Source organism: Schistocerca serialis, chromosome 2 (genome assembly GCF_023864345.2).
Source record: "Schistocerca serialis cubense isolate TAMUIC-IGC-003099 chromosome 2, iqSchSeri2.2, whole genome shotgun sequence".
NCBI classification, from domain to species: domain Eukaryota; kingdom Metazoa; phylum Arthropoda; class Insecta; order Orthoptera; family Acrididae; genus Schistocerca; species Schistocerca serialis.
The window spans coordinates 1,159,888,265-1,159,907,589 of record NC_064639.1 but is presented as its reverse complement, the minus strand read 5'-3'; the positions used below and the strand labels follow the sequence as shown (position 1 = coordinate 1,159,907,589).

General features: G+C 43.0%; 1 protein-coding gene across 1 annotated transcript in view; it reads left to right on the top strand.

Moving 5' to 3' along the window:
• Window positions 1-1,767: 1,767 nt before the first annotated feature.
• The window catches only part of LOC126458616 (ATP-binding cassette subfamily C member 4-like), a 305,514-nt gene continuing 287,956 nt past the window's right edge, over window positions 1,768-19,325 (top strand). Inside the window, exon 1 of the mRNA XM_050095782.1 lies at window positions 1,768-1,892. Coding sequence (XP_049951739.1) covers window positions 1,819-1,892 — 74 coding nt within the window. The 5' untranslated portion in view covers window positions 1,768-1,818. The remainder of the gene's footprint in view (window positions 1,893-19,325) is intronic.

Genomic DNA, 19,325 nt, shown 5'->3' with positions numbered 1-19,325 from the left:
CTCGGTGCATACGTCAGGAGCTATTAGTTCAATAGAGGAGATTTGTTTCGCACTAGTGAAGGTGAACAAATGCTCATAGCTCCTCAGGTATGGATTTCAGAGCCCATGTTTACTGGAGTTTTTTTTCTGTTTTGGTCCATACTACCATCTCTGAGAGTTGCCTACCCTACAGTCTTAGCAACAACAGCAGTGGTACATGTATTCCACTGTCAGATGTACCAGAATGATTTTCACTGGCCGGCCGGTGTGGCCGTGCGGTTCTGGGCGCTACAGTCTGGAATCGAGCGACCGCTACGGTCGGAGGTTCGAATCCTGCCTCGGGCATGGATGTGTGCGATGTCCTTAGGTTAGTTAGGTTTAATTAGTTCTAAGTTCTAGGCGACTGATGACCTAAGAAGTTAAGTCGCAAAGTGCTCAGAGCCATTTGAACCATTTTTGATTTTCACTTAAAACTTTTGACTCGCTCGTTTCCGCTACAGGGATCTTTAAATCAAATTGATAAATTTATCCTTCTCCATAATCCTTCAAAGTTAGTAACATAATCACAGAACCACACATTTACAGGCTCCGGTGCCTGTAACTTGGTGACGCTCTATAGCGTCGTTGGATGATGATTCTGGACGTGGGTTCCTATGGGTTTCTGTTCAAAATATTATGTACTCCCTCCCCTCTACAAGTCCTAGATGTTCTTAACGGAAATTTCCGCACACTCTGTAGAAGCATTAGGCGTACTACTTTTCACGACTATGCGATGCTATGCCCAAGCAGAATTATACACGGGAGGTCAAAAACTCTCTGGAAAGCTTGTAAAGGTGTTGCTTGGGAGACTGTGCTGATAGATAAATGTTAAGAAAAACTCGATACTTTGCACCATTTCGGAGTTATTTAGCACTGAAGTTACCCAATCATGTAATTGCGCGTGCAAATTCAAGCACTTGCACGCGCTAAAATGCAGTAACGCACAGACATCTGCTGGTCCGCGGGTTAACCACTTGTTGCAACGCTCGTCTTTCGGAAGTGATGAATTTAAGCTATCTCAGCAAAAGCTACGTTTGTTCGGTTTGAGGAAACCAAACGAAGAATAAGTTTGGTGACACTGTCTGTGGCACGCTGCTTGAATTCGCGCGTGCGACGACCTGGTGGTCTAACTTCAATGCTAAATAACTCTGAAAAGGCGCAACTTGTTGAATCCTATTTTTCCTAACAACTATTTCTCAGCACAACTTCCCTTGTAACACCCTCACAAGCTTTTCAGACTGCTTTGAACACCCTTTATAGACATACTCGTATGTTACTTGTTAACCTTTTCGCTTGGGATGAAGGCAATCTATCTCACTGAGGTAGGCTTAGGAAACCGTGACACTGTGAAGAGAAGGAAGAAGAGAGAACGGTTGGTATTTGTGAAGTTTCCCGTTATTTGTGATTCAGGGTACACAGATAAACATAAATACAAATTCTGGCGCATGTGAACAGACCATCACGCTTCGAACGGGCAGGAAACCTTGCTACTAAACTTTCAGTTGGATTCTGTAGCTGGGCGCCGTGCGAATCCCCGATGTCTGCTGACACTGCAGTCTGTTGTGCGTGTAGCATGAGAAGCGGCAGTTGCAGCAGCTGCTCCATTGTTCGTATGGCGAGGCGGTGCCACGCAGCCGCAGACTGGGGTCAACAGCGGCCGAACAGTTGGTTTGCTGGCGAGGAGGTGGGGGGAGGGGAGGGGAGCACCGCCCTGGCCATGTGGCCCGAGTCAGCAGAAGCGCGCGCGCCCCTCAGTCTGCTGTGGCGTCTGCCGCCGGTCAGTGAGTGAGTGCCGGTGCTATGGACACGACGAGGCGCAAGTCCAACCCCAACCCGCGGGCCACCGCAAACCCCGTCTCGGTGCTGTTTTTCTGGTGAGTGACGCCCTCTGCCCGTATCGGTATTTCTGATTCCACAGTTCTGGGAAGTGTAAAACCCCATTACATTGTCGAATATCCAGAAGTAGAAGTTTTGGGAAGATCATGCAGACACCTGTTTAGTTTACTGTTTGCCGCATTTCAGAGGTGTTCGACGTATTTAAGAAACGTACATCTCTAACAGCTTTTGTAATCTAGGTCTGTGCACTGGCTAGCTGCCTAAGGTGGACCAAGTAAATAAGTACGTTTACAGGACCAGCTGCACAACAGTGCAGTAAACAGGGTGTGATACATTATTAATAGATGCTATGGATCTAAGTACAGCAATACAAAGGAAGCTATCAAACTGAGTAATGTTAAAGAAAAACACTGGAGACAGGAAAAGGTGTCAGTAATTAACTTTCTGTTCAGAATGCTGCAATGCTGTTTGTAGAGTCTAACGCTACATTAGTCTCTAATGACGTGAGGACTGTCACTTGAAGTCCTCATAACTTGGAAGTGCATCGGCCTACCTTAACGATACTTTACATGAGAGATGTACGGTTTTAAGTGTAATAAACTAAACGCTACACTGAACTAAAGCTTTAGAAAATATCATTAAGAGGAACAAAACACAAATACGGGGAGGAGAGAAACAGAGAGAAAATCCCTTTTCTAACTACCCAGCACTGGCGCCTTGAAATGCTACTAACATCAAAGCTCAAACTGATAAACTTGATACTGGGGGTGCCGGTTCGGAAGAATTTTTTGCTACGGCAGCCATGAGGGGGGGGGGGGGGGGGTGTAGACTCTGCAACTACCTTGCAACTGCGACGTACTTGTAGTTACTCGTAACATTAATACTTACAGGATCTCGACAGAAATCATTAGCAGCCGCAGCTGTATACTGGCACTGATAACCCTTTGGTCTTGTAAGATAGCTCTTACTCTGTAAGCGAACATGAAACGCTAAATTTTGTCCAGTAAATAATTTAAGAAATTAGGTTTCATCAAATAGAGCTACATGAACTTCTTGCGCCTAGTTCTCTCAATACTCTAATAGAGGGCGAAAAAAATAACGTTGTGGAACCCCATTCCATTTTTTGGAGTTTATCTACCATGTATGTACATAATATGCATCAAAATAATCGTCGGAGGCTTATCCATTGCCCAACATAAGTTTTCTGAATTTAACTTGCACTTCCGTTTGACGAATAGTATGTTAAACACCGGTATGGCAAAGTGCATTTACATACGGCGCGAACGTAAACATTAGCCCCGATAGAGGTCAACCTGTTATCAAAACCTTTGACTCGTATTCGTTATCTTCGCCAACTCTCAACCAAATTGTCAAATTTCAGCCAAATCTAGATCTCAGGCTGCATTATAAATCAGTGTCATCGCAGCCAGCATTTCGGCGACGGAGGGAAGGAAAGCGTGAGGGGATGGGGAGGGCAGGGACTATATCTCACTAGCCCAACACTACATCTGCGTATGTATGTAGCAGGCTGTTTCCACCTTGGAATCTACACTGAATGATCATCGCCTGTCTTAACTAAGAACTACTCTGCAGTTCAATCAAACCAGCGAGGTACTGCCAGAGCTCATTCGATAACTTTTTCCACACAGCCATTACACGCCTTTCGTTGGGCTCTTGGTAAGACCTTAAGAAATCCGTTTTGCAGCTGGACTCCGATGGCGTCCTAAGGTGCGGCTTGTTTTGCTTGGGCCCTAAATAGGCATTGGATGATGCAGTAAGCCAAACTCATCCGGAGCGGTTCAGATCCCCTTCTGGCCAGTCAGATTTGTTTTCCGTGGCTTCTGTGAACAGCTCTGAAAAGGAGGCAGATTTCCTTCTCCAGTGTGACACCGTCATCGACCGAGCGTCTGTTGCTTATCTTACAGTTTGTAACGATTGTTGCGAATCTAAAGGAAGTGCCTGTAGTTCAAAATCTAAACGAGCTAGTCGCTTGTTGATAGTTTAGTCGCAAACCTGTGCGTATCAGCTTTCTTCCTGCCTGCTAATATTTTGTTCTCCACTTGAAGCAATTGGTTCTGCACAATAGAAAAAACACTAGTTTTGGAGAATCAAAGCTAGTTTCCTGGGCTTGAAACATCTGAGCCAAAGGGATTAGGAATTATTTTGAGATGACCCTGCAGAATTACTATCGTGCTTTGTATCATACTAGGTTGTTCACTCCTGGAAATGTAGCGATGTACCTGTAATGCCACTTGTTTGATATTTTGACTGCAACCAGTGACAATGTGGCAAGGCAAGCTTCATAGATGACGTCCACCTTTTTGCCGATGGAATCCCGAGGCAAAAAGGAAGCTGACGGAAGGAAGTTAAGAAAAAATGCAGTCGCAAATTTTTGCATGGTGCTAGGATTGTGTGTTCTGAAAACATACTAAAAATACTGACCAGTGTGATATGAGCGTTGGAATGGGGGTGAGTTTAAATGTCATTTTTTCTCGAATGACACACACACTGCGGCTTCTAGCGAAAATGTGTCCAGTACAAAATTAAAGTACATAAATATCGTACAAAAAGATCATACCTTTTTACTCTAATAGTTTACACAATGCAGAAGATGGAAAAATAGCAGATAACATATTCCAGCGCTGTAGAATTGATGTTCATCTGTAAATGGAGGTTAAAAAACATACTAATTGAGTGTACCAGTAGAGCCATATTAAGGGATTAAATGTGTTCTGGGCGTGTAACAGGGTTGGAGAGGTGAGATGTGCGGGGTAGAAGTGCGAAGGGAAGGCAGGTAACTGGATTTGTTCATGCTTTTCCATCCTTCAGAGGTCTGCAGACTAAAGGTAGTGCAAGTGATTCCCCACGATGTCACAGGAAGCAACTGCAGGGTGTTTCAGGAAGCTGTACGGTCCCTACACTGTGCGCCTAATGAATCATTTGCGACGCAGTGTGCAGGCAAGCTTCTGGAAGGTTTATTTAATGCAAAATGCTTTACCACTACATGGAATGCAGATATGAGTTACTAATAACACTAAAGCATGTAATGCACATGGACAGAATCTACATTCTGAGAGCTCAGCACACGGTTCTACACTGCTAGAGGAGAAATTCTTAGTCATCCCGAACGGCAGCTGTAGCGAGTGATCTTCCGGAAATGGCGACTTTCCCCACCTTCAGTGCTGCTCGCTTTTCGGTGTACAGACAATACCTCCCTAGCGTTTCTTTAAAGTTCTCTTATGTGAGTAGACAAAATAGTAACTGAGCTCGTGTTTATATAGTGAAGTTGTTTTCGGTTTGAGTACTTATTTGCTGTTATGCAGAAAAACTCAACTGCTGCAACTGTCGACTGTATACCACATCGAAGAGTCTGTTCCAAGTGTAACTTGCTATCAGTATCTATTCGACAAAGTCTGCTTCATTACCTCCACTTTCACTGGCTGGAATATTTTTACACCATGATAGGTATCAATTGCATCACCCCATTCTCAGCTCTCCCGAAACCTGAAAAGGTCGAAAGGCTTAAATTTTCTCTCTGCAACAGAAGTAGGTCACCTAGGGGTTATAGAACTTCTTATATTTAAACAGATCCAGCAATGCATTACAGTAGATTACTGCTCTGGATTTGATCAATCCCATTGTCAGATATATTCACACCCATCTCGGAAGATGTGAAAGAAGAGCAGTAACTTTTGGTCATTCACTAATTCACCACCACTGACAAAAACGCAGCAGCAGGGTGCAACATTTACCAATCCAATCCCTCCCTCCCCCCTCCCCCCCCCCCCCTGCCCACAACTACAAAGGTCACTGATCTCATCACATTTACAAATTACACATGAATACACAGTAGCTTACTTAACTGCAGATACGTACTCACCTAATAAACTGAAAATAAGTCCACTATGTAAACACGAGCTTGGTGTGGTTTCTTTTTATTCCTGACATAAGAGAACTGTACAGGAAATCCTGGGTAGATATAGCCTGTCTGTAAACTGAAAAGCGAGCAACGCTGATGGTGGGGAAGTTGTATTTTCCAGGAAAACATTACTGCCGTACAGGATGGCTGAGAATCAATCTCTTCTCTAGCAGTGTTTAACTGTGTGTAGAGATTTGCGTAGACTCTGTCCATATGCATTACCTGCATTAGTGTTATTAGTAACGCATGTCTGCATTCCCATGTAGTGTTAACGCATTTTGTGCTAAATAAACGCTCTGCAGGCATGTCGGCACATTGTCTGCAGTGATTCACGAGGTACGCTGTGAGCGGTCCATATAATTTCGTGAAATATCTACATCTACATGGGTACTCTGGAAATCACATTTAAGTGCCTGGCAGAGGGTTCATCGAACCACCTTCACAATTTTCTATTATTCCAATCTCGTATAGCGCGCGGAAAGAATGAACAATTACATCTTTCCGCGCGATGTACTGTCAGTCGTATCTGGTAAGGATCCCACACCGCGCAGCAATATTCTAAAAGAGGACGGACAAGCGTAGTGTAGGCAGTCTCCTTAGGTCTGTTACATTTTCTAAGTGTCCTGCCAATAAAAAGCAGTCTTCGGTTAGCCTTCCCCGCAACATTTACTGTGTGTTCCTTCCGATTTAAGTTCTAAAGTGTAATACCTAGGTATTTAGTATGACCTCACACTTTTCGTAGTTGCTTCTTGTGACGTAGTGGGGCAGATAGTGGCGAGTCACCGCCTCGACCTGCGACCTGCAGCCTGCAGACCTGTGGAGAAGTGCATGACAACATGGCGACCTGCCTCCCCAGGCGCTTCTGCTCCACACGTCGCCACTCTTACACCCCCAGGACACAATTTATCCCTCAATATGGCTCTGCTCCATTTAGATGTGGTAAACACATTTACTATTAACTTTTAACTCCATTTAAACACACAAATTATTTACCGTTAGAACAATAGTTTTAATAATCTGCGATTTTTCCATCCCTCGTACTCGGTATCCATTACCGCCAGAGAAAAAATGTATTTTTTTGTACGAAATGTGATGTAATTTTTGTCTAGAAAGTCGTGGTTTTAGAGTTGCTAGAAGATAAATACAGGGTGTTTCAAAAATGACCGGTATATTTGAAACGGCAATAAAAACTAAACGAGCAGCGATAGAAATACACCGTTTGTTGCAATATGCTTGGGACAACAGTACATTTTCAGGCGGACAAACTTTCGAAATTACAGTAGCTACAATTTTCAACAACAGATGGCGCTGCAAGTGATGTGAAAGATACAGAAGACAACGCAGTCTGTGGGTGCGCCATTCTGTACGTCGTCTTTCTGCTGTAAGCGTGTGCTGTTCACAACGTGCAAGTGTGCTGTAGACAACATGGTTTATTCCTTAGAACAGAGGATTTTTCTGGTGTTGGAATTCCACCGCCTAGAACACAGTGTTGTTGCAACAAGACGAAGTTTTCAAAGGAGGTTTAATGTAACCAAAGGACCGAAAAGCGATACAATAAAGGATCTGTTTGAAAAATTTCAACGGACTGGGAACGTGACGGATGAACGTGCTGGAAAGGTAGGGCGACCGCGTACGGCAACCACAGAGGACAATGCGCAGCTAGTGCAGCAGGTGATCAAACAGCGGCCTCGGGTTTCCGTTCGCCGTGTTGCAGCTGCGGTCCAAATGACGCCAACGTCCACGTATCGTCTCATGCGCCAGAGTTTACACCTCTATCCATACAAAATTCAAACGCGGCAACCCCTCAGCGCCACTACCATTGCTGCACGAGAGACATTCGCTAACGATATAGTGCACAGGATTGATGACGGCGATATGCATGTGAGCAGCATTTGGTTTACTGACGAAGCTTATTTTTACCTGGACAGCTTCGTCAATAAACAGAACTGGCGCATATGGGGAACCGAAAAGCCCCATGTTGCAGTCCCATCGTCCCTGCATCCTCAAAAAGTACTGGTCTGGGCCACCATTTCTTCCAAAGGAACCATTGGCCCATTTTTCAGATCCGAAACGATTACTGCATCACGCTATCTGGACATTCTTCGTGAATTTGTGGCGGTACAAACTGCCTTAGACGACACTGCGAACACCTCGTGGTTTATGCAAGATGGTGCCCGGCCACATCGCACGGCCGACGTCTTTAATTTCCTGAATGAATATTTCGATGATCGTGTGATTGCTTTGGGCTATCCGAAACATACAGGAGGCGGCGTGGATTGGCCTCCCTATTCGCCAGACATGAACCCCTGTGACTTCTTTCTGTGGGGACACTTGAAAGACCAGGTGTACCGCCAGAATCCAGAAACAATTGAACAGCTGAAGCAGTACATCTCATCTGCATGTGAAGCCATTCCGCCAGACACGTTGTCAAAGGTTTCGGGTAATTTCATTCAGAGACTACGCCATATTATTGCTACGCATGGTCGATATGTGGAAAATATCGTACTATAGTGTTTCCCAGACCGCAGCGCCATCTGTTGTTGAAAATTGTAACTACTGTAATTTCGAAAGTTTGTCCGCCTGAAAATGTACTGTGGTCCCAAGCATATTGCAACAAACGGTGTATTTCTATCGCTGCTCGTTTAGTTTGTATTGCCGTTTCAAATATACCGGTCATTTTTGAAACACCCTGTACAAGACAGTGACATTTAAGCAGCTCCTCCCCCCCCTCCTGTCAGGACTGTAGTATGATGTGCAAAAATTTGCGACTACACGATTTTCTCCGGTAGTAGACCTTTCCTGGTCTTCGTGTACTGGGATAACACTGGAAATTTGTCATAAGAAATTGTCTTGTTTGACAGCAGTTAATGTTCAGTTTGATGCATCGCTCCACAATTTTTTGCAATATGGATCACTCTTTAGCGGGGAACAGATATTAAACATCTCTACATTGAATTATAAGCACTTCTTGCCGTTGCATTTGCCCTGTCTACCCGTTGTCTATTGATTATACTTATTGTATTGGCGCAAAAAAATTACTAAAACTGTTGGTCGTGATGCTTTAGTTCACGATTTTTTCTGTCTTGAACATTGTTTACCTTCTAAAAAATTTGACAAAAGCGTATCAACTCAGTGGCTGTGTCGAGTAATGCTGCCACCCGCCGAAAAAATGGCGTGTACCCGAAATTAAAGTAATGAAACGGCAATGGAAATTAGTGTCTGCCGCAGATATCTTCAATTACTGGCGGAGTCTTCCCAGAGACGCATCAAAGTGCAACCAAGTTCGTCTCTCCCACATCCAAGAAGCTTAGGATGAGGCAGCGTTGGAGTTTTGTGATGTCAGCCTTGAGTCACAGCGCAAGAACCCCGTACCTCACTGCCGCTCCGCTGATCGATTTTGCCGAAACCTGTCCAGTCGTCGGGGCAAGTTACTGACAGAGCAGTCGCGCTTCAATACTGCACGACAAATATTGCGTTGGTAGTGCCAATAGCTTCTTTTGTGCCGAGATCATTTTCCGTGACCCAGTTTGTCTGATCCGCGAACGGTGACGAAGTGCAGTTAAATCTACAGGCCACTGAACAATCTTAGATAGGTAGCAAATGGTATTGGCGGTTCTGATCTGTAGGTGACGTTTCCCCTTCCTTCCACTAAGAGTAATTTTCAGTAGCACTCTGAAAACCAAGGACAGCTTTCGTTTTTCTTCCTGATCGTCTTATCCTCTACCTCTCGATATGTAAATGTGTTTTTGATGCAATCTTAAGTTATACGAAATAGTACCGTCTCCAAGCAGCGATTCGGCAAGTTACGTACTCGTGAATGTGCTTGAGCCTTGATAAGTTGAGGCTTGTGCAAGTTGCGAATGAGAGAAGGTATTCAGATATGAAAGGCGAGTGTTTGTCCTTTACATCTGGAGGGAGAGGAAAAGTTAGGAGGGCAGGACTGTTTATCATTTCCGTGTGTGGTATTAGTGTTTGAGTGCTAATATCTCATGAAGTGTAGCCACCATGTTGGGCCTGTTGGTAATATGTTCGTGTGTTATTGGTTCGGATTTTTAGTGGGAAGGGTTCCGGTTAGGTTTGGATAGTGTTTGTCATAAGTATTATAGTGGTGAATGAATCGTCAGGTTAAGATCTCGAAGAATGCACAGGTAGTGTTTCCCATAATTATTACAAGAGCTTCTGCGGAGATGAGGTGCCAGCGATGGCACGAGTGGATGAAAGTCAAGGTGTTTAGTTGTAGGAGCTGTTTTGAGATTGGCCGGCTGGAGTGCCGAGCGGTTCTAGGCGCTTCAGTCTGGAACCGCGCGACCGCTACGGTCGCAGGTTCGTATCCTGTCTCGGGCATTGATGTGTGTGATGTCCATAGGTTAGTTAGGTCTAAGTACTTCTAAGTTCTAGGGGACTGATGACCTCAGATGTTAAGTCTCATAGTGCTCAGAGCCATTTGAACCATTTTGTTTTGAGACTGGTGTGTCGTGCCGTTTGCTGCTGCGAGCTGCTTTGCAGATCTGCTACACACCCTATTAATGATGGCGCTTGTGGTTTTCCAACAGTCAATTTCGGCTTCTTGGAACTTCACTGAAGACTTCCCTAGTGCCAGGTCCCGTCTGTTTCCTTTTCTGCAGCTGAAGTATCGTGACAAGGACCTGTAGGAGCAGGGACGTACGGATCATCTGCCCCGCCTGCGCTGTTTCCAGCCGTTTGTAATTACGATAACGTCACGTGCTACATGGAAAAACTTTGCGTAAAGGAGGAGAAAAAATTTTCAATGCTGCTGCTAAGACATCTTTACTCGGCTGATCACCAGATGTGGTTTCGCTGAGAAAGCCTGGATTCTCGAACTTCTTTCTTTTCAAAATTAATTTTGTTAGAGAGAATGGTGAAATATGTAATCAACGGAAGTCGGAAAATACTGGAAAAAAACTTGTTGCATATGATTGCAAGTGTCGTCCGCATAGAATTATTTGCTCTGACAAACGTAAGCGCGTCACAGATGTGACTGAAATACATCCGGCGGGAGGCATAAAATCTCCCCCCATGTGTAAGGCTGAAACTGGCATTCCGCTTGAACAATTACGAATGACCGGCGAAGACAGCGCGCACAAACTAAATGGGTCATGGTCGACTTTAAAGGAAATCGATGCCAAAGCGAAGAGCGACCTTTCATGTGACGTCTCTTCCGCAACTCGTATAGTTTTCGTCACAAAGTGCTTCCTTAAGGAACTAACAGAAGTTACTTGATCTTTACTGCCTTCTAGAAAACACCACCGGAAATATTGCAGAGAAAACGTATTCATCTTACATTCCGAGAGAAACATCGCGAAAGTAGAGTTACGAACATTTTTCACTTATCACTGCAGTTCTTTTCTCTGGCTCAGTAATCTCCATTGGCTTCAAATGTCATGTATGTGCGATAAAAGATCATCAGATATGCTGCCTATGAACTGTTGTTAACAAATAAAGGAGAATTAAGGGTGAAGCGGTATATGGAGAAGGGTCACTGAGAAATAACAGGCTGTCGTGCCGTATCCCTTCTGGCCTCAAGAAACCTAAAGAATCACTGAAAAATTTGGCAACAGTGGAATGATTTAGTCGGGCGAGTATTAGTGCACTTCCATAGTACCAACTACAGCACTACACACGCACTGTCTCGATGCATACATGGTTTCAATAGAAATACGTAATTTGTCGTGCTGAAGTGTATTCCGAATATTAAAAGTTACTTCCTGAAAACTGTTGCATAGTGTTTTCGCGCGGTGTAGTTTTGTCTAGTACCCTTTGTGTGTTTGTTTTCTAATCTCCTGAAATTGTACGAAGCTGCACAGTATTAAATTTCCACAACAGCGCATCGGAATCTCTTAATGCTTTGCAAGGGAACCGCACGAACTTCCCCCATTCCCTTAGCAGATTTGATTCATATTGACTGGGTATGTAGGGGGGCGGCACGACTAGGAGTTCAGCTTACGTGAACAGGAAGACGCGACTATCGAGACGATAGTGTTTCTGAATTATAGACGTGCTTATGTAGGAATGTATAACGAGTCCGAAGCCGAGCGAGTAAGTGCGTAGTTCCGTAAGTGCAATGTCTGTCTGATCAAATTCCACTGCCGGTGCATATTTTTTTATTCCCACGTCATTATGGCAAATTTATTGTGACTGAGAGTTATCAATATTTAATGATTCATTTATTATTGTCACACCTTTATGTTGGAAAAAGGTAGACAAATGTTTCCCGTAAGGAGACTGGATACAAAACCAGGAGACAAGAGCTTTCAGTCAAATCATTATAGCCATTTTATTTTAAATTATTGTATCTACATTTGTGAAAAGTATGTCTAAACCTATGGAGCACTGCATGAATGCACGAAAGCGGTTAATACTAATCACAGAAACATGGAAAAGAATAATTATGATAGAGCACGTGTTATGGAGGCCGAATTTTTGCGTGAGAATGGTTCTTTCAGTCTGTGTGTTGCAAAACAAACTTGGTTTATATTTGCAAACGGTTCTCCGTCAGCTCACATTTTCGTCGCGCACCACGCTTATCTCTTAGAATTAGGGCAATGAAAAAACAAGTACCGGAAGCGTGATTCAATCCAGAAACTTCGCGTTTATAAAACTAAGCGCTTACTCGCTTGCCTACGGACTTCTTGAACGCTATAAACCGCTATAAACCGTGGTATAGATTTCAACCTCGAGTTTTCAGAAAACGTTGAGAGTTGTCTCTTCCGGTTTACGTATGTTGGAGTGCTCACACACACTGTCAAAATAAATTGGCGAGGGAGAGTTCGTACGGTTCCCCTGTAAGTACAGGTCTTTGAAAAATGTATCACTACAACGCGATCGTTCCCCAACGCTGCTCTTTTAACATATTTCTATTTTAACTCATTTATTCTTGAACCTCTCCTTACTCCGCGTGGTATTAGGTTTCTGCAAGTCATACCTTTTCGTCGCAGAAAGTCTTTTTCGCGCACCAAACAAAATAACTTTCAAAATGAGTTCTCGTTAAAATATGCTGTTTTAATATAAATATTTTCTTACAAAATTAACATAAGTTAGCACAAAAAGTTAAGTACTTGTCTAGGCGTGTTTTACGAAGTGTAATATTTCTGCTTATCTCTGAAAGTCTGGAGAAATACACGCATTTTGCTTAGAAATCTGGGCTTAAGTGTTAAAACGCTGCGATAGTCTCACCGATTTTATTGCGGGAAACGTTCAGCGAGATGACGCTTCCAGGCGTCCACCATGTAAGCAACGTGCATAAATTCCAAGCAGCTTACTGCACTCCTCTCTTTATCGCCTAAATGTTTCACTATCCACTCTCTTCCCTCAATTACCTTCATGGCTCAGAATGTCGTCCATTGAACGATCCCTTTTTTTAGTCAATTTGACTCACTGATTTTTCTCAACAAGAAATCAGTACCTCATCTTGGTTATTAGATTCACCCATCTAATCTTTGGCAGCACGTTTCAAAAGCTACCGTTCCCTACTACGTTTCACTTCCCTATATGGCTCTGAGCACTATGGGACTCGACATCTGAGGTCATCAGTCCCCCTAGAACTTAGAACTACTTAAACCTAACCAACCTAAGGACATCACACACGTCAATGCCCGAGGCAGGATTCGAACCTGCGACCGTAGCAGTCACGCGGCGCCGGACTCAAGTGCCTAGAACCGCACGACCGCCGCGGCCGGCACTTCTCTATAAGTATACCTTCTAGACAAATGCACTCGGGTGACTTCTACACTAAAATTTTCCTTTTATAAATGCTTTTCTTATTTACAGTCTGCATTTTTCATCTTATAACTTGTTTCCTTGGTACTCTCCATTCCGTTCAGCAGCTCTTCAGCCGCCTGACCAAATTCGAATTTCGTGGGCAAGCAGCTTGATTACTTTTCCACATTCAGCCTTTGTTTACTTGACAGCACAGAATGCATAACATCGCGGATAGAGTGCAATGCTACCCCTCTATCATCAGCCACAGAATACTAGTATCTTAGACGATAATGGTATTAGTTGGAATTATAAGTTTGTGAGTGTCGTTAGAATTAAGTAGCCTGCGTGTATAATTGGTATTAAAAATACCCTGAAAGGACTATTTTACGTCGAACAATTTCTTAGAAATTTTAAGATAAGGGGTCATTTAAGAACTAAACCTCAAATGGTGATAAGAATATAGTATTATTGGGAACAGCAGAATACATTAAGATGTGTACTAGCTGGCTTATGAAATACATCCGTATTGCTGCCTGATAAGCAAAATTACCTGAAAACAAGTGTAAGCTCCTTATTTTTTATGATTTAGGACTACAGTCCGCAGGTGTTTCCCCACGCAGGTATCATGATCAACTGCGAAAAAACAAACTACATTGCTGGAACGATAGTATTTCATTAATCACCTCAAGTACAGACTGTCAGAACGTCTTATCTACTTTCTTATTGTCCGTCGTTCCCTCGAACTGCACTTAAAGTTCTGCGGGTGGCTTGACTGAGAATGTTTCATCTCAAACAGAGTATAATTTTCATACAGCGTAAAATGTGTTCCACACAGCAGGTAGTCATTAGCGCTTTACGTCCCAATACGTTTTTATTATTTCATTGGGCATTAGAAATTGACTTATGGAACATAAGGCAAACCTACGTTTCTAGCATTTCTAGACTTAGAGAAAGCTTTTGACAATGTTGACTGGAATATTCGTTCAAATTCTAAAGGTGGCAGGGGTAAAATATAGGGAGCGAAAGGCTATTTACAATTTGTACAGAAACCAGATCGCCATTATAAGAGTCGAGGGACATGAAAGGGAAGCAGTGGTTGGGAAGGGAGTGAGACAGGGTTGTAGCCTCTCCCCAATGTTATTCATTCTGTATATTGAGCAAGCAGTAAAGGAAACAAAAGAAAAATTCGGAGTAGGTATTAAAATCCATGGAGAAGAAATAAAATCTTTAAGGTTCGCTGGTGACATTGTAATTGTCAGAGACAGCAAAGGACTTGGAAGAGCAGTTGAACGGAATGGACAGTCTTGAAAGGAGGATATAAGATGAACATCAACAAAAGCAAAACGAGGATAATGGAATGCACTCGAATTAACTCAAGTGATGCTAGGAAATTAGATTAGGAAGTGAGGCACTTAAAGTACTAAAGGAGTTTTGCTATTTGGGGAGCAAAACAACTGATGATGGTCGAAGTAGAGAGGATATAAAATGTAGACTGGCAATGGCAAGGAAAGCGTTTCTGAAGAAGAGAAATTTGTTAACGTCGAGTATAGATTTGTCAGGAATTCGTTTCTGAAAGTATTTGTATGGAGTGTAGCCATGTATGGAAGTGAAACATAGACGATAAATAGTTTGGACAAGAAGAGAATAGAACCTTTTGAAATGTGGTGCTACAGAAGAATGCTGAAGATTAGATGGGTAGATCACATAACTAATGAGGAGGTACTGAATAGAATTGGGGAGGAGTTTGTGGCACAACTTGACTAGAAGAAGGGATCGGTTGGTAGGACATGTTTTGAGGCATCAAGGGATCACAAATTTAGCATTGCAGGGCACCGTGGAGGGTAAAAATCGTAGAGGGAGACCAAGAGATGAATACACTAAGCAGGTTCAGAAGGATGTAGGCTGCAGTACGTACTGGGAGATGAAGCAGCTTGCACAGGATATAGTAGTATGGAGAGCTGCATCAAACCAGTCTCAGGACTGCAGACCACGACAACAAACAATGGAACATATTTCGGCTGCACGCGACTACACAACGTTCTGAACTAAGACGTGCACAATATCCCAACATTCACCAATTAAACTGACTCACGCTCTCTCGTTTAGCCTCACTTGACATTAGCTACAAAAGAGGGCTCTGTTAGGACGTGTAAAGCTTGTGCTGTGCGCGAAGTCGATACTACAGGCGTATCCACGCTATGTGTTGAGTATGATTCTGTTGTTGCTTTACCGTGTTTGCTAGACTTGGGCAGAACATCGTATTACAAAAAAATCAAATTTGGTGCTTGTAATAGTGACGTAGCGAGATGTGCCGCTTTCGATGTTACGTTACAGAATAATAATCATTGAAAGTGCAGACAGATCTAAGGATTTAGCTATCGGAAGATACGATAGGCGCCATCATGGTTTATACACTATGCTAGCATCCTATGCAATGACCGGTGAACTGGGCAACCCGAATGGTGTGCGTTCTAGACACTGAATTAAGTCTCCGAAATTGTGCAAATAATCTGAAGAACAATTTGCCTTAAGCATTGAGAATGCGATTTTCACTCTGTAGCGGAGTGTACTCTGATATGAAACCTCCTGGCAGATTAAAACCGTTTGCCGGACCGAGTCTCGAACTCGGGACTTTGCCTACCAGCGCACATTCCGCTGCATAGTGAAAATCGCTTTCTGGAAACATCCCCCAGGCTGTGGCTAAGCCATGTCTCCGCAATATCCGTTCTTCCAGGAGTGCTAGTTCAGCAAGGTTCACAGGAGAGCTTCTGTGAAGTTTGGAAGGTAGGAGACGAGGTACTGGTAAAATTGAAGCTGTGAGGACGGTGCGTGAGTCGTGCTTGGGTGCTCAGATGGTAGAGGACTTGCGTGCGAAAGGCAAAGGTCCCGAGTTGGAGTCTCGGTCCGGCATACAGTTTTAATCTGCCTCAAGCATTGTTTCATTTTCAGGTATCGAGAAAAAGTAGTGCAACTGATCGGCACTGATTCAGCATATTCTTGTCGTTGATGCAATAAACATGGCAAAACTGACAGTAGCGGGAAGAGTTCGTGGTCACAGCGCATGTATCGACGGGACTAAAATTTGAGATTTCAAAATTTCGCTCGCTATTTCGTTGCAATGTAAACGTGGAAGACCAAGAACGAAGTGTTCGGATTAAAAAGGGTATAAGTTAGGGACGTAGTCTTCGGCCCCTACTGTGCAACCCATACATCGAAGTAGCTCTGAACAAAATACGAGGTTCAATAGTGGAATTAAAATTAAAGGTGAAAGGATATGAGTGGTGATCAGTCGTAGATGAAATTGCTATCCTGAAATTGGAGAATTATTACAGGACGTACTGAATGGACTGAACAATCTAAAGAGTACAGAATGTGGACTAAGAATGAATCGAAGAAAGTAATGAGACGTAGTAGAAATGAGAACAGCGAGAAATTAAATATCAGGATTGGTGATCACTAAGTACTTGAAGTTAAGGAATTTTGCTGGCTAGCGAGCAAAACGTCATGACGGACAGAGCAAGGAGGACATAAAAAGCAGACTACCATTGCCAGAAGCGGCATTTCTGGCCAAGAGAAATATATTAGTATCAAACATCCGCCGTAATTTGAGGAGGTAGTTTCTGAGAATGTATGTTTGGAGCACATCATTGTATGGTAGCGATACATGGTCTGTGGCAAAACGGGTACAGAAGAGGAATAACTTCCACGGTATTAGAGGCAGGTGTATAGAGTAGGAACAGTGGAGGGAGATTGAGATAGGAATGCATCCAGCAGATAACTGAGGACGTATGTTGCAATTGTTGCTCTGTGATATAAAGGTTGGCACAAGACATGAATTCGATTGGGGCTCCATCAAACAAGTCAGACTGATGACGTAAAAAAAAGTGAATGTCAAGCAGAAATTACGCATTACTCAAAGAAGGAAGACTTCAGATATTTTGGCAGTTCTTATTAACACTGTCAAGCTAGTGCGTAACTTAATTGAACTCTTCTTGGGCTATCAGTCGAGAAAGTCGTCTTGGAACCTATAATCGGAGAAAATTTAATGAAGAAAATGCGTGAATTCTTCCTTTAAATAGATCAGAAAGATACCTAAAATATGAAATAAGTTTTTATGCGTTTACTCTCCCATCTGGTGTGATTTCTTGCGCTAGATACGTAACATTCTTACCAAAACTTTGACATTTTTATTTCGTATGAATTACTGTTAACATTCTTTTGAACTGGGACACCATTCTAGTAGTAGAGGCATGGGGTTTCGGGCCCACCTAAAAATTTATATATAAAGTTAGCTCAAAATAGTTTTTAGTAAAATCTAAAGCTCCCCGTCGAACGCCAAAATTTATCACATTGTTGCTCACTTCTTCAAACATTCCATAATGAAGAGATGGCTCCACACCACCGCCAAGCTATGAGCGTGCAATTTTTGTTTTTGAACAGACAATTTCCCATGCGAACTACACACTTTTTACAAAAGACTATTAAATTTACCCTTTGAAGCTGACTGCAGAAAGATTCTACTGCCGCCGACATACATTTCGCGCATGGGCCACTAAGATAATGGACATTAGGGCTGATACGGAGGCATGTAGACAATCGTTTTTCCCTCGCTCTGTCTGCGAGTGGAACAGGAAGGGAAGGACTAGAGTACCCTCCGCCACGCATTGTACGGTGGCTTGCGGAGTATGTATGTAGATGTATTTATACAGAAAAATACGCAAGACTGGAAACTCGTATAAAATGTGCAAAACTGTGCGCCAACGTCTACATTATTTGTGTGAAGTAACCACTATCTGTCGCTCTCGGACGATGAGGTAAGTCTACTCCACGAGCCTGGCTTTCAGGCTAACTTAACAGTGAACAGCTGAATGCCTACAATCACAACACTCGGAGTGTTTCCCTCCACTAACGCACAGCATCTGCCTCAGTGTGGATGTGGTTGAGGGTGTTCCCTATCTCAGCTGGTTGGTTATCCAAAACTGTGGGACAAGCTTGGGCGTTTGGGAGACTTCTGTTACAGGTCTCATTCGGCAAGAGATTACAAGGAAAACTTAATGTTTATGGGGCTTCTTCATTCTAGAATAAATACGTGGTTAGGAATGGTTATTGTCTTCAGTCTACTGATGTTATCTTTGCGGTGGACAGATGACGCTGTTTACTTCCGTTTCATAGTAGTATGACACATCACAAATTCAATTACATGAAAAGAATTTGCTAGTATTTCTGCAGCTAATACTTCTTTAGAATATAAATGGTCTTGCTGCCTGCAGAGTTTGAGGATTTTGGAGCTCTTCAGTCGTCGTCGTCGTCAGTCCAAAGATGATTTGATGTAGCTCTTGTAACCTCCCCCTCACTTATCGACCTTAATGATAGTGAAAAATTAAACTGCGTGCACCTAATGGAAACTTGGGAAAAGAAATCGTCACCGAAGTTAATTTGTCGGTAAAGAGGGAGGAAAGGGTTACATCTAAATGAAAGGAAAAATGCAAATGAAACTGGTGGAAATTAACTTTGAAAAGGCGTAAAGTTAATAAAGTAAGTAAATGTGCGGTCGTTACGTTAACAGTTAACTGGCGTTAATTAGACATTTGAGATTTGGGGGAAATTACGGTCGCCAGTCCTAAGGACAATTACTATAGTAACTGAAAAAAGAAAGGTTATTACACATATAATTAGCACTAGAAGCGTGGCAACTGAAGGTCGACACGTGTAGTGTGAAAACTGAAAGTTTGTCAGAAGTAATAAATTTCGCTACACTCTGACTTAATTTAGCAAAAGAATTAATAAAACCGGAAAATCGAAAGTTAATTTAGTGACTAAAGTTAATAGTGAG